Source organism: Rhamphochromis sp. 'chilingali' (genome assembly GCF_963969265.1).
Source record: "Rhamphochromis sp. 'chilingali' genome assembly, chromosome: 13".
Taxonomy (NCBI): Eukaryota; Metazoa; Chordata; class Actinopteri; order Cichliformes; family Cichlidae; genus Rhamphochromis; species Rhamphochromis sp. 'chilingali'.
In genome coordinates, this window is record NC_137940.1 from 20,176,741 (window position 1) to 20,189,603 (window position 12,863).

General features: G+C 38.0%; 1 protein-coding gene across 1 annotated transcript; it reads left to right on the top strand.

Annotated features, from left to right (window-relative positions):
* Window positions 1-6,712: 6,712 nt before the first annotated feature.
* On the top strand, window positions 6,713-12,028 carry fgl1 (fibrinogen-like 1). The gene is made up of 7 exons (XM_080900886.1): window positions 6,713-6,913; window positions 7,838-8,003; window positions 8,138-8,297; window positions 8,374-8,462; window positions 10,107-10,195; window positions 10,723-10,910; window positions 11,022-12,028. The coding sequence occupies exons 1-7, from the start codon at window positions 6,857-6,859 to the stop codon at window positions 11,257-11,259; spliced, it is 987 nt and encodes a 328-aa protein (XP_080757012.1). The 5' UTR covers window positions 6,713-6,856; the 3' UTR covers window positions 11,260-12,028.
* Window positions 12,029-12,863: the final 835 nt, after the last annotated feature.

The following is a 12,863-nucleotide window of genomic DNA, read 5'->3' on the forward strand; positions in this document are numbered from 1 at the left end:
AATCTCACCACTACACGTCAGCAGATTGCAATGTGAGAATGTAATCAAATTGTTTATCAGAGGGAAAGTGGGATTTTTAGGACACTTAAGCCTCACATTAGCTGGTATAATGTTAGCTTATGTTTTGTTGTTGTTGCATTTTTTAGTGGCTTTTTGTTAGCTGTCTGAAAACAGCAGGTTTGCATGCCTAACCTGCTGACACTAGCTAACTGTGACAGTAATGAAAATGTTTAAGCCCTAAATTCATTTAAGGACATGAGGCTTGAGGCGAGGAGGAAGAAAATGAGGTGCAAATGAGGAAGGAGAGTGGGCAAGGGTGTAGGAGGTGAATGGAGGCATAATGAGAATGAGAACAATTTTGCCACTGATTTCTAGCCACATACATAAAAAGACGATTACAGCGATGTCCACTTTGGCCACTGTATTTAAGATTTGTGTGACAAAAAGGCAGCTTCCACAAAGCCACTTTGTATTTTTCATGGATTAATTATGAGTTTATGAGAATGGACCAGTTTGTTGGTAGACTTAATTCAGCTATAAGTACAATAGTAGTTTTATGTTAAATAACTTTAAAAACAAATACTTACTATACCATCAAATCATCTTAAACGTAATCACATAAGTGTGAAGGTTTTTCTGGTCATGTGGTTGGTTTGGTTTGTCTTTGTTAGTATGCCTGTTAGCAGGATTTTTCCCATGGAGCTTTTATCAGTGGTGGGCCTTGCTCCAACTTAGAAATGATTAACTTAATCATCTGAAAAAATCCTCTTGTTCTCAAGAAATAATAATACATTTGGATCAGATATCCTGGGGATTCAGTTCATGGTGTGGAGGGACTTTCAGCCCTGTAAATGATTTCAGACTGGGTCCCTCTTATCTACATTATGCTATCATACAGTGTGCATTTTTAGTTTATGAGGACTCCTGCTGTTCAAAGTGTTCCACTGATCACATTTTCTGTCACAGCCCATTTCCTTTCATTTCATTTCATCCGCTCTAATTAAAGAGATTAATACAGAGCATGTCTTTCATCCTTCTGTCTAAGTGATCACAGATAAAACAGCATGAGTCATTTTATTATTTTCAGTGTTTTTAGCATGCAGTTTAGTCTATTTCTCAGAAACTCTGAAAAAGTATGAACAATTTTGTTATTAAACGGTATATTTTTAACACAAATACTGAACATTTATTAACAATAAATTACATCATTTGAATGCATTCTTTTATACTGTGTGTGTGTGTGTGTGTGTGTGTGTGTGTGTGTGTGTGTGTGTGTGTGTGTGTGTGTGCGTGCAAGTTAATAACGGTGTCATACCCATTATAACATGGTAACTGTATAACTGCAGTCATGTCAGCAACTGATTTTAGAGCAAAGTCCAACACTACATAGCTGTGAGATTTCAGGAAGTGAAACGGGGAAAAATCACTGTTGAAAAGCAGGTAAAAAAAACCTATTTAAAAACAATTTATTTGCCTCGTTGTTCTTTTATTTTCGCCCTTCACTGTTAATCTTTATCTCTCTTGTCGCTGCGTTTCTCTCTCACTTGCATTTGACTTCATCTTCTTGTTTTCCTCTGCTTTAGTTGCACTTTTTTCTTCCTGCCTCTGATCATTGTAGTCACAGAACAAATAAATAACGAATGATTATGATTGAAATCACATTTTTTCTTCCTTCAGAATCTTTGAACGTGGTCTTAACCAAGTATGCTTAGGTCATGCATGTGTATACAGTAACACCTGTAGACAGTATGAGTATTGCTGAAAATGTGTTAATACTTAGTGTTTCTGACTCATGTCAAAAACTGTTTAGTTCAGTACAATTCACAGTTTTCTGTTGTGTTTTATTATTTATTAAGATTAAAAGACTGAAACACCCCATATTCAGATGATTTCTTACGGGACTAAAATTAAAGTCTTCCTCAATGAACACATTCATCCAAGGGTGATTAGGGATGAAGGACCAGAGCATCTCCAAAACTGTGACTCTTGTGGGGTGTTCATGGTCTGCAGTGGTCAGTATCTACCAAAACTGGGCCAAACAAGGAAAGACTGTGACCCAGTGACAGGATCATGCAAAGGCTGGCCCATGTGGTCCAATCCAACAGACGAGTTGCTGTAGCTCAAATTGCCAAAAATCGTGATCCTGGTTCTGGTATAAAGGTGTCAGAATGCACAGAGCGTCGTAGAGTATAGGGCTGCATAGCTGCAGACCAGTCAGGGCGCCCATGCTGACCCCGTCCACTGCTGAAAGCACCAACAATGAACATGAGAGCATCAGAACTGGACCATGGAGCATTGGAAGAAGGTGACCTGGTCTTCATTTGGATGGTTGGATTTGTTTGCAGCACTTACCTGAAGAAGGCAATCCAGCGTAGGCAGTGTGATGCTTTGGGCAATGTTCGGATGGGAAACTTTGGGTCCTGCCATCCATGTGGATGTTACTTTGACACGTACCATCTACACGCTTTCATGGAAACAGTACGCCCTCATGGCTGTGGCCACTATCACAAAGCAAAAATGGTTGAGGAATGGTTTGAGGAGCACTGTGCATTGACTTGGGCTCCATCTTCCCCAGTTTTAATCCAGTTTAATCATCTGTGGGATGTGCTGGTCAAACAAGAACAATTCATGGAGGCCCCACTTTGTATAACTTACAAGACTTCAAGGATCTGTTGCTTACATCTTGGTGCCAGATACCACAGCACACCTTCAATGGCCCATACCTCAACCATTTAGGCCTGTTGTAGTAGCATAAGGGGAACCAACAGAAAATTAGACAGGTAGTCAAACTGTTACATCAGAATATTTAAAAGAAGGTGGGTGGGTGTGGGACAGCTCTGTGAACATACTGGGGACTATGCCAATTATAGAGAATCATCTAGAATCATCTATACTTGAAGATGCCATTGTTGCCAAAAGTTGTTTTTAACTATAAGGTCTGTACTATATATAACAAATGGAATATTTTAATCTTTATTATGAACAAACTGATAAAGGACTACAAAATCTATTTGGCTATGATTGTTGTGGATAGATTGATCAGAGAAAATGAACTGAATTATTTTAAAAGGTTTGGAGCATATAAAAAAAGAGTCTAAAGACATTCAGATCTCATTGCATGCGTGTGTGTACACCTGTACTTGTATTTTAGGGATGGACACCAGCTTTCTGGTGCTGTGCATGATGCTGGCAGCAGATGTGACACCAGCTTCTGCTACAGCAAATGTAAGAGTTTTACTGCATTTATTCTTTTTTTGTATTCACTAAAGATTGTATACAGATTGTATACAGTGTAATATTGTGAAAAAAATGTTTTTTTACTATTATACTTTTTCTTTTCTTATCTTTAAGGCATGCCTAAAAAAAACATATAGAAATCTGCCACTATAGATGCGGGTTGATATAACAGACTAATAGTTTTGCTCTGCAGTCCATGCACCTAGATTACTTACACACCACCTAGTGGTCAGATGTAGAAATGCATGGCATAGAAATGAGTCAGTCATGTTTCCTGCTGATTTTATGACCCCGAATAATGGTCTTGGTCACATTTTTTTTTAAATCCAGTACTTTTGTTTGTTGCTTGCCTTCTTCTAATTTTTTGGCATTTTACATTCATGTGATCATTTTACAAGCTGTTTTGATCTTTTATCCATCATTATATGCAGTTACTTTATTTATCTAATGACATATTTGTTTATGTGCGCTCTAGCCAAGCATCATAGAGACCCTCATTCTGGCCACTTTCCAGCGTCCCTGGCTCTGGGGTCTCTATGTCTTTGTTGTTGGACTCCCCATCGTTCTCTTCATAAGCTTCATGTGGCCAGACAAGGTACATTATACTTAAGAGTAGTTTGGTCTTCCAGAGAAATACGACAGCTCCAAAAAAACCTAAATCTTTAACTGTGTGGTGTGCTTGCTTACAGAGGTTTGGTCCCCCTGATCAACCATATTACTATAAGAAGAGTGATGAGGATCAATCAGATGACCTTGAGCTCTCACCACCAAGGAAATCGATAGAAAAAGGTAATTTATTATTATTATTATTATTATTATTATTATTATTATTATTACATGAATGCAACAGAAGTAGTCTATTTCTACAACATGAAATTTAAGATATGTAATGAAGAAATAAGTAAAGCGTTATCTGAGCTCTTAGGCAAAGATCTTGTGACATTAATTACACAGTGTTTGGAAATAGCTAGCTTATATTTTCTTAAAATTAATTCAACAGCCCTTTAAGTTCCTTTGCATCATATTAATTGGGCAAAATTATATATATATATAATTATATACAATTTCCTATTTGTTTTTTATTGGAACCAGACAGTGATTATCTAATTTAGCTAGTTTATAACAATTTTTTGTTTTTTTGACAAAGTCTAAGTAGGATTGTTACTAAACCTGCGGCCGGCCATGGAAACTGTTGATGAAACTTTTTGTCTGTTTCTGTATGTGTATCTAGATTCATGCACCAGAGCAAGAACCTCAGAACAGGAAACCCAACAAACTCACAAGAACCTGCTGAGAAGAAAGGCTAAGGAATGAATGGCATCCCCTTACTTAGGCAAACTAAAAAAATGAATATAACCAATGTATTTGTATTTAGTTGCACATATATGGGTCCTATCATCACCCCACAAAACTGCTCAGGAATTATACAGAGGAACACGAAAGCTAACCTGACACCCCCTCCCACCAACTCACTACATCTGCAGGATATGCTGCAACAAGCTTGATTCACAGAGGCCGAAACCCACAGTTAACTGGACATAACATATGCCGTGTGTTGGGAAATGACACATTACTGCAGTAACTAAGTACTTCTATATATCAGTTCCTCTTGCCTGCTGTGTACATAACTGGTTCCACCAAAAAGTATACCTGTTTTTGAAGCTATGAACTTGAGTCATAAAAACTAATAAAAATTTAAGATCACACCAGAGGATTTTTTTTTAATGTTCATCTTCTACAGTCTTTGCTTGATTCCTGTTTTGGCTGTTACAATTGAACTGTACACTGGCATTAGAGGAAATAATTGCGTTCTTGCTAGAAAATAAGTGAGAATAAATGTCAGTCTGTCCATTAGCCAGTTTAGCTTAGCACAAAGGCTAACTTCTCTATCCAAATGCTGCAACATTTTCTAAGAAACATATTTAAGATTACTACCTGTTATGAAGTTTACTTTTACTTGTGAGTAAAAAATGAGAACATCTGTTTGTCACAACAGCTGTACAGATTCTCAGTTGATATCGTGCACACATTGCTTGAGAGTTGCTTGTGATACAGCCACCAGTAATGAGGGAAAAATCTATTCTCCAGTTAGAAGCTGAGTGTTTCTTTGCTGTGACTAGGTGAAATCAGATGCAAGAGTGTGCTACATCCAAGGCCTGTTTATGATTGCCTTGGCCACTAGCTGATTGCTGTGGTTGCCTGTAGTTTGCATGGAAGATACAAACTCTTCTGCAAACACTTGCTAACGACTATTTGAGTAGAAACATTATAGGATGAACTGGAAATGGTGAACATTCACCCTCAAAGTAAAAGTTGCACTTCATTGCTACAGCAACATATTTCAAAAAGTGTAATGTTTTCATTGAAGGCTAATGTTCTCCTCTTCTGGTTTTGTGTTTTATTACCACCTGGAGTGTAGTTGGACAGTTTTTACAGATGAGCTGGTGTGTTCTGTGTAAAGTACAGGCAACCGCGGCAATCTGCAAGCAACCAAAGCAAAAGAGATGGTTTTTTTGCCAACTGGTCAGGCAATACACATTTTTCTGTAGCAACCAGTGGTTGCCAAGCAGTCAGTGACCAGTCTCTAGGACTGCGTGACTGGGCTTTACCAGTCAACTTTCACAGCGACTACCAGCAACTTCAAGCAATCACTTGCTATTCTGTGATTGTTTCCCATCCCTGTGTGACTGGTGATTTATTTAGTTGATCCTACATTTTCAAAAATAGTGGACAAATTAACATCACATGGTTAGTTGTCACATGACCACTCATGCTAAACTAAGCTAACCTGCTACTCCAAATATATATTTAGCATACAGATGTGAGAGCGGTGGCAAGTACCTTGTTTAACTTTACTGAAGAAAAAGGCATATTTACACAATGTATGCCTGCTGTGACAGCCAACACTACTATATACTATTACATCCTCCTACAGCATCACTGTCTAAAGCTGTCATTGTTTGGTTATTAAAGCTTTCAACCAACAGAAAACTTGCCTCTTCTTCCCTTGAAATGAAATCACTAAAAGCCAATTAATACAGTCGAGTCTCTTTGTAATCCTTTGAGACAAAATATCTTCTGCTCTTCCTGCTCCTGTTAGAGTTGACCTTCAGTGGCATTTAGCTGCTGGCAACATCTATTTAAAATGGCACAACACTCACTCATCAACAAAATGACTACTTGACTCTTTAATGACACTGACAAAGAATGCAATACAGATCAGTGATAAGTGGTGGATGGATCTGCAGACTATCATCAAATGCACATTTTTGAAAAGGAATAACTTCAAATAACCTTCTGCTAAAATTGTTTGAAAAAAGTCTGTTCTCTTATTTTATGGTGTTTTCCTGAAACCGTGGCTGGATTTTGGGAAGCGGACATCTGTTCTGGATATTTGCTGCATATTTCTTCACTGTAGAGAATCAGGTATTTGGTCAAGTTCTTCTTGTTCTTCTTGGCCACAAACGTGGTTTTGTTCCAGCTGAGGGGAAGATCCAAATAGCAGCATTTGCTCAGGGGCAAAAATCAAAGAGATAAAACCAAACTGGAAAAAGCGAAATACTTATTCATTTGCGACTTCTTGCCACTTAGGGTGTTGTGATATCCAAACACGAAGAGGATGAGAGGCTCTCTGTTGCTGCTGCTCATACTGACAGCTTATATCCAGTCTCTGTGTGTAAGTATGTGGATCTGACACGTTTCTTTTTACATAATTTACCAGGTAGGCTGATCATTTGAATTTAATTTTAAGTTGTATTTACTTCATTTTTTCCTAAACCACAGCAAATGTCAAATGAAGTTCTTCTGCCTAATATATGATGTTAGCTGTGTGTCGTATTGACCAATTAACAATGCAATCTACCATTTAAGCATATTTTGACAAATGATGAAATCAACTTAGCCACGTAACTCTAATTATGTCTTTTTTAACCTATTTTAAATTGCAGGACATATACAAACTCAGAACAGTTCATATTTAAATATTTATGAAGATTCATTGTAGGATCAGATTAAAGTTGTACCACTCAGGAGGCAGAGCCTCAGGTTACCTACCAAGTGGAAATTTGATAGCTTGATCACTGGCTCTTCTGGTCTGCACAGGCAAGATACTTAACCCCGAACTGCCCGAGTATGTGTCAATGGTAGGCAAAGTGTTTAGGCAGGCAATAAAGAGTGGAAGACTGCTGTATAAGTACCAGGCTATATTTCCCCAAATGATTCAGTTTGAATTGTACAGCCTGATCTTGAATTTAACATAAGAATAAAAGTAAGTATTAAACAATGGCACTTTATGTGGCGTATCAGATTTCAAAATTATAGTTATTCAGCTTGTCAAAACTGCAAATGCACATAAACATTAACTGGATATGAAGCTTGGAGCAGAGGGTTAAATGTTGATTTGACTGGAAGCTGATGCTTATTTTTTTTAAAGAAAAGTTTTAGTGATGTGTTACAGGGTTAGATTCAGTTTTGTTGTATAATCTGTTTCACTCTGTATATCAGCATAACATTGGATACCTATCATATGTTATGTGTAGAGGAGGGAATGAGAATGAATGATGATTCTTACAATTACAGCAGTACAATTATGTGTGTGTAGGCGTCAGACAGTTGCCGTGAGGAGGCGGCTCGTCTGCGGGAGCGGGAGAATCTTCTGAAGGGCCAACTTCAGAAGCAAGAGCTTCTTCTGCACAGATTACAGCTCCTGAACCAGCCTCGTAACAACAAAGTCAGAGGTGACCAGAGCCAGGACAGACAGTATGCAGGTCAGGGCAACACCTTCAGGACTAGACTAAAAATATCTTCTTTGAAAATCTCCTGCCGCAGAATCACAAACCAGATAATGTTTTAAATACAAAATATGTGTCTACATATTTAAATTTGAGGGTGTATGCATCAGATTGCTCCCAGGTCTTCAGCGCTGGCCACAAATCCAGTGGTTTATACAGAATCAAAGCCAATGACAGCCCTTCTCCAGTCCAAGTGTACTGTGATATGAGCGACGGAGGTGGTTGGACCATCATTCAGAGACGGACCAGCGGAGCTCGGACATTTAACAGGTGTGTCTTACATCTAACAGCAAGGGTAAAAAAATTTAATTATTTACATTTTAAAAAATTTCTATTTGCCTACAAGGTCATGGGAAGAGTACAAGAATGGTTTTGGGGAAATGGATGCAGAATTTTGGCTCGGAAATGACAACCTGCATTACATCACCGAACAAGGTATTAGCAATGTACTATATTATTCTTATTGTTTAAAGGAGCAGTAACTGATAGCATATATTATCAAGTGGAACACAATAATGGCAGAACATTGCTCTCTGCTCTTGTTCACTACGCAATGACTTGTGGGTAAAAGTCAGTGTCCTCTGGCGTCAGTGGAGTTGTTACAGGTTTTGGACATGTTTTGATGCAACAACGATAGTGTTTTGGCCCTCACCATATTGTTATTATTAGTATTATGTTTTTATTTTATTTTATTTTTTTGAAGCCAGAAGCTATCAGCTAATGTTAGCAAGCTTGGTTAGCATGATGAATTCATAAACTCTAAAACTGAAATAGTGCAACACACAAACACAAATATCTGCTAATTAGTGCTAAGTAAGCAACATTAACAAAATACTAGAATTTCACTCACCAAAACTGATGCACAGACTTCCTGTTGCAATATGCAAAAATGTAACAAACACAGTTGGGTGGTTCAGGTCAGTGAATACTATCCGATTGTTCAGTGATGACGTGACGAATCCTACTTCCGGGCCTAAAGTAGTCTGCGTTTAATATGGCTTTTGTGTTGTTAACATGTTTAATGTTATGTATTTTCTTCTATTTAATCTCAAAAAGCTCCTAAAACATTCAGTGATCACTGTTGACCTCCCTCGGCTTTTATTACCGCTAATCATTTATTTAAGATCAGTTTTTAAAACCTTAGGATGTAACTACAGCCCAGGTAATGCAGCAGTATATGAATGCCTAACCTCGTATTGTGGATGGATTATCTCAGTTGTTCTCCTGGCTGAAGTTTGGTCCTTTTACAGCATCCTGCCATGCGATTACATTCGTTCCTGACCACCGAGAACACTCACGTTAACTTTTATCGAGTGGAAAAAAAGTTAGCTTGTTTATATTGTGCTAACATAGCTGTGTAGCTAGCAGTCACGTAGCACATCATTATATACCAGCTAGCCCAACTTCAGTAACCCTACAAACGTCACTGCTGTTTAGTTTTCTGTCTTCATTTATGCTGGAAGTGATAACAGAGCTGTACGTTTTAATTTGTTTCCAAAACTCCGCAGTCAGGACATGCTATATTATATTTAGATAGAAGCTAGCGAGCTAACTCCCTGCTAACTTTTAACTCCGTTAAATGTCATAAATTCAGTTTTCATGGATGCCTGGATATTAAACTGAATTGTTACACCTGGTAGAGCAGAACGCTGATCATTTTATTAAAGATGAAAGACTTTAGACAGTTTTTCAACTCTCAGTAATGCTATAGTGATCATTTGATATATGGACCTGCAGCGGAGTTTAGACCCAGACACGGCTAGTGACGTCAGACTGAACAACCGGATTAGAGGAGATGAGGTGCTAGCTACAGCTACATCTGACCGTCACAGTTTAGTAACACTAAATTCCCATAAACCAAATACAGCCTGTTGAGATGTGATTGGTCAATACTTGGACTACAAACATAAACCAGAAAGCTTTGAGTACAAAAACATTGAATGCATAAAATCACATGGTGCACAAAATAAGTTATTACTGCTTAAAAAACTGCTACAGATCCTTATTGTGTTTGCAGGGGTCAAGATTTTAAATTGGTTTAAAATTGTCATTTTTGTTATGTTCATGTGTTTGTTCCAGGGAATTATACTCTGAGAATCAACTTGGAAGATTTCGATGGTAACCAGCGCTACGCTGAGTACAAGAACTTCAGAGTCACGGATGAAAAGGTAACGATGCTAGGCGACCGCTAAACTAATAGATAGTAGACTTGACAGTCATTTAATGTGTTTGATTGTTGCTGGGGAAAATAATCTTGAATCTCATGCATGTCTCTGATATATCTTATATCTGGTTTTCTTCTCTCTATGAGATTGTACCATTTTTAAAGGATCGATGCTAATTGAAAGATACTGAACAGAAATATGAAGCTACAGTCAGCTGCTGGTTAGCTTATCATAGCATAAAGACTAAAATTTGGGAATTGTAACATAAGAGGGTTAAGTTTTCTCATTCTGAGTCGGTCTAATTGAATTTTATCCATCCATCAATTGAAGTCCCACTCCCCCAAAACAAGTTCAAGTTCTTCCTGGTGGGTCCCCAGATATTCGAAGACCAGATGAAATTTATGTAATCTCTCCAGTAGGTTCTGGATCTTCCCCAGGGTTTCCCATCAGTTGGGTAACTTGTATCATACTTCAGCTGTTATTTTAAACTTATAGCAGCTGACAATCTCTTATTGTATCCTTCTTTTTAGGATCACTATCGCCTTAGCTTTGGAGTCTATGTAGGTACAGCTGGAGATGCTCTTTCTGGAACCTATCAGGTTGGGGTTTCAGACTGGGCCAGCCACCAAGGCATTAAATTTAGCACCTATGACCAGGACAACGATAACTACAAGGGAAACTGTGCCGAAGAAGACAAAGGAGGCTGGTGGTTCAACAAGTATGGGGTTTGCCCATTCATCAAAAGATTTGCAAAGATGGAAAAGTATTTATCAGTCATCCATTATCATAAAAAATAACAAAAGGATATTTGTTTTTTCACACTCCTCAGGTGTCACTCAGCCCATCTCAATGGCAGATACTATCCCAGTGGGTACTACAACTCTGTAACAGATGATGGTGTAGTTTGGTACACTTGGAGAGGATGGTGGTACTCTCTGAAAACCAGCATCATGAAGCTGAGACCCACTGCCTTCGAAATTTATCCCATTGATGACCCCAATGTGGTTCATCGCAGCCCCGATTCACAGGCCGAAGAAGATCTCAAATCAATTGTGGGTAGAAACTAATTAGAAAACAGTACTTTTACAGTAATACTGTAAACATTTTTTCCTGTGTTATTGGACTATATCTTAATGGTAAATGGCAAGTAGAGAAGTAAAAAGTGGATTAACTCGAATTCATTATTTTTCCTATACCGGTATTGGGAATATAAAAATAAACAACCCTTCTTAGCTTATCTTAGTAGGAGATGCTTATGAAATGCTGTTTTATAGCTCCATGTTACAAGAGGAAGTAGAATGCACACACAGCTGTCTGTTTTGGTGGAGAAAAGGGGAATCTGATGTCAGTGTGTGTGCCAGACACAGGCGCAAACATTGAAGTGAAAGGAGCCATTATCATGTCACTGAAAATAGTTGTAAGAGGAGTTGATATTGTCATAGATAGACAACATAGCACTGAAGCCAATGCTATTTCTTTGGCACACACAAACAGTCTGCCCCAGTGCAGCTGTGGCTACAACTGTAGCTGCCTCCACCAGTGTGTGAATGTGAGAGTGAATGAATAGTGGAATTGTACAGCGCTTTGAGGGCCCCGAAAAGCGCTATATAAATGCAATCCATTATTATTATTATTATTATTATAAATAGAGGCTTAAAAATACTATGCATGGACTGTTATCCACTTACAGGCTGCGGACACACCGTCAACTCCATATTCCTCTTATTTGAATTATAACCATGATTCCAGAACATGCAAGTCCTCCCTGTTATTTCATAATGCTGAATTAACTAGTTGTGTTGTTCTAATGCTGTTGTATTTGTTTCTATTCTTTTATTAAAAACGTTAAATATCAAATTTCTTGTGACACCTTTATTTGAATTCTGACATTTTGTGAGCACATTTTGCTACTCCACATGCCAAATCACTATCACTCAAAGGTGGAATTTAACCTTATCCACAACTTTTTGCACTCTTTATTCTGTACCGTTTATGGCTTACTAAAATAAAATAATAAAATAATAGACTCCCACATGACTTTGTACAGGACTGCTTGCCTACATATTGTGACGAGTAAATGTATGAATCGATGTATGTTAATGTTTAATTTTTCGTCTAGGTCAGGTTGGACTGAACGCCATCGACCAAACAGCAAGGCTTATATGTAATCTGAAGAAGGATACTGACAATAAAAGAAAGCCACCCAGTTTACTTGACTGACAATGAATCCATGAACTGACAACTGTGTATTATCACTGGATCGCTGGATTTTTCAAAGGAGGATGGCTTATTTTATTTTTATAAAGCCTTTTGGAGTTAATAATGGCCTAACTACAAATTTATGCCAATCATTACTAGTGCGTCAATTATGAGAAAATGCAAGCCTGTGATTATCATTATAGAAAGTAGGGATGAGGGCAACAGGAAATCGGAATGCAAAATAAATATGTGTGAAATCTAAATTATCATTGTGTAAATACACAGTATCGCCTTTGTTTAAGCCAGTATCTGTAAAATTAAAAAAATCTACGCAATCATAAGCCAACTATTATCCTGTATCTGGCGGTGTGCTTAATTAGCATAACCAACTTGCCCGATGGGCGGTGCTTTCCCTGCTACAGATAGGTTCAAGCGAAAGCCCCGTCCAATCACACCATCTCCAGAGTTAAAA

Coding starts and splice junctions, on each gene's coding strand:
- fgl1 (XM_080900886.1), top strand. CDS start 6,857: ATGAGAGGCTCTCTGTTGCTGCTGCTCATACTGACAGCTTATATCCAG. Junction 8,298..8,373: donor GGAGCTCGGACATTTAACAG/GTGTGTCTTACA, acceptor TTTGCCTACAAG/GTCATGGGAAGAGTACAAGA. Junction 10,911..11,021: donor GGAGGCTGGTGGTTCAACAA/GTATGGGGTTTG, acceptor CACACTCCTCAG/GTGTCACTCAGCCCATCTCA.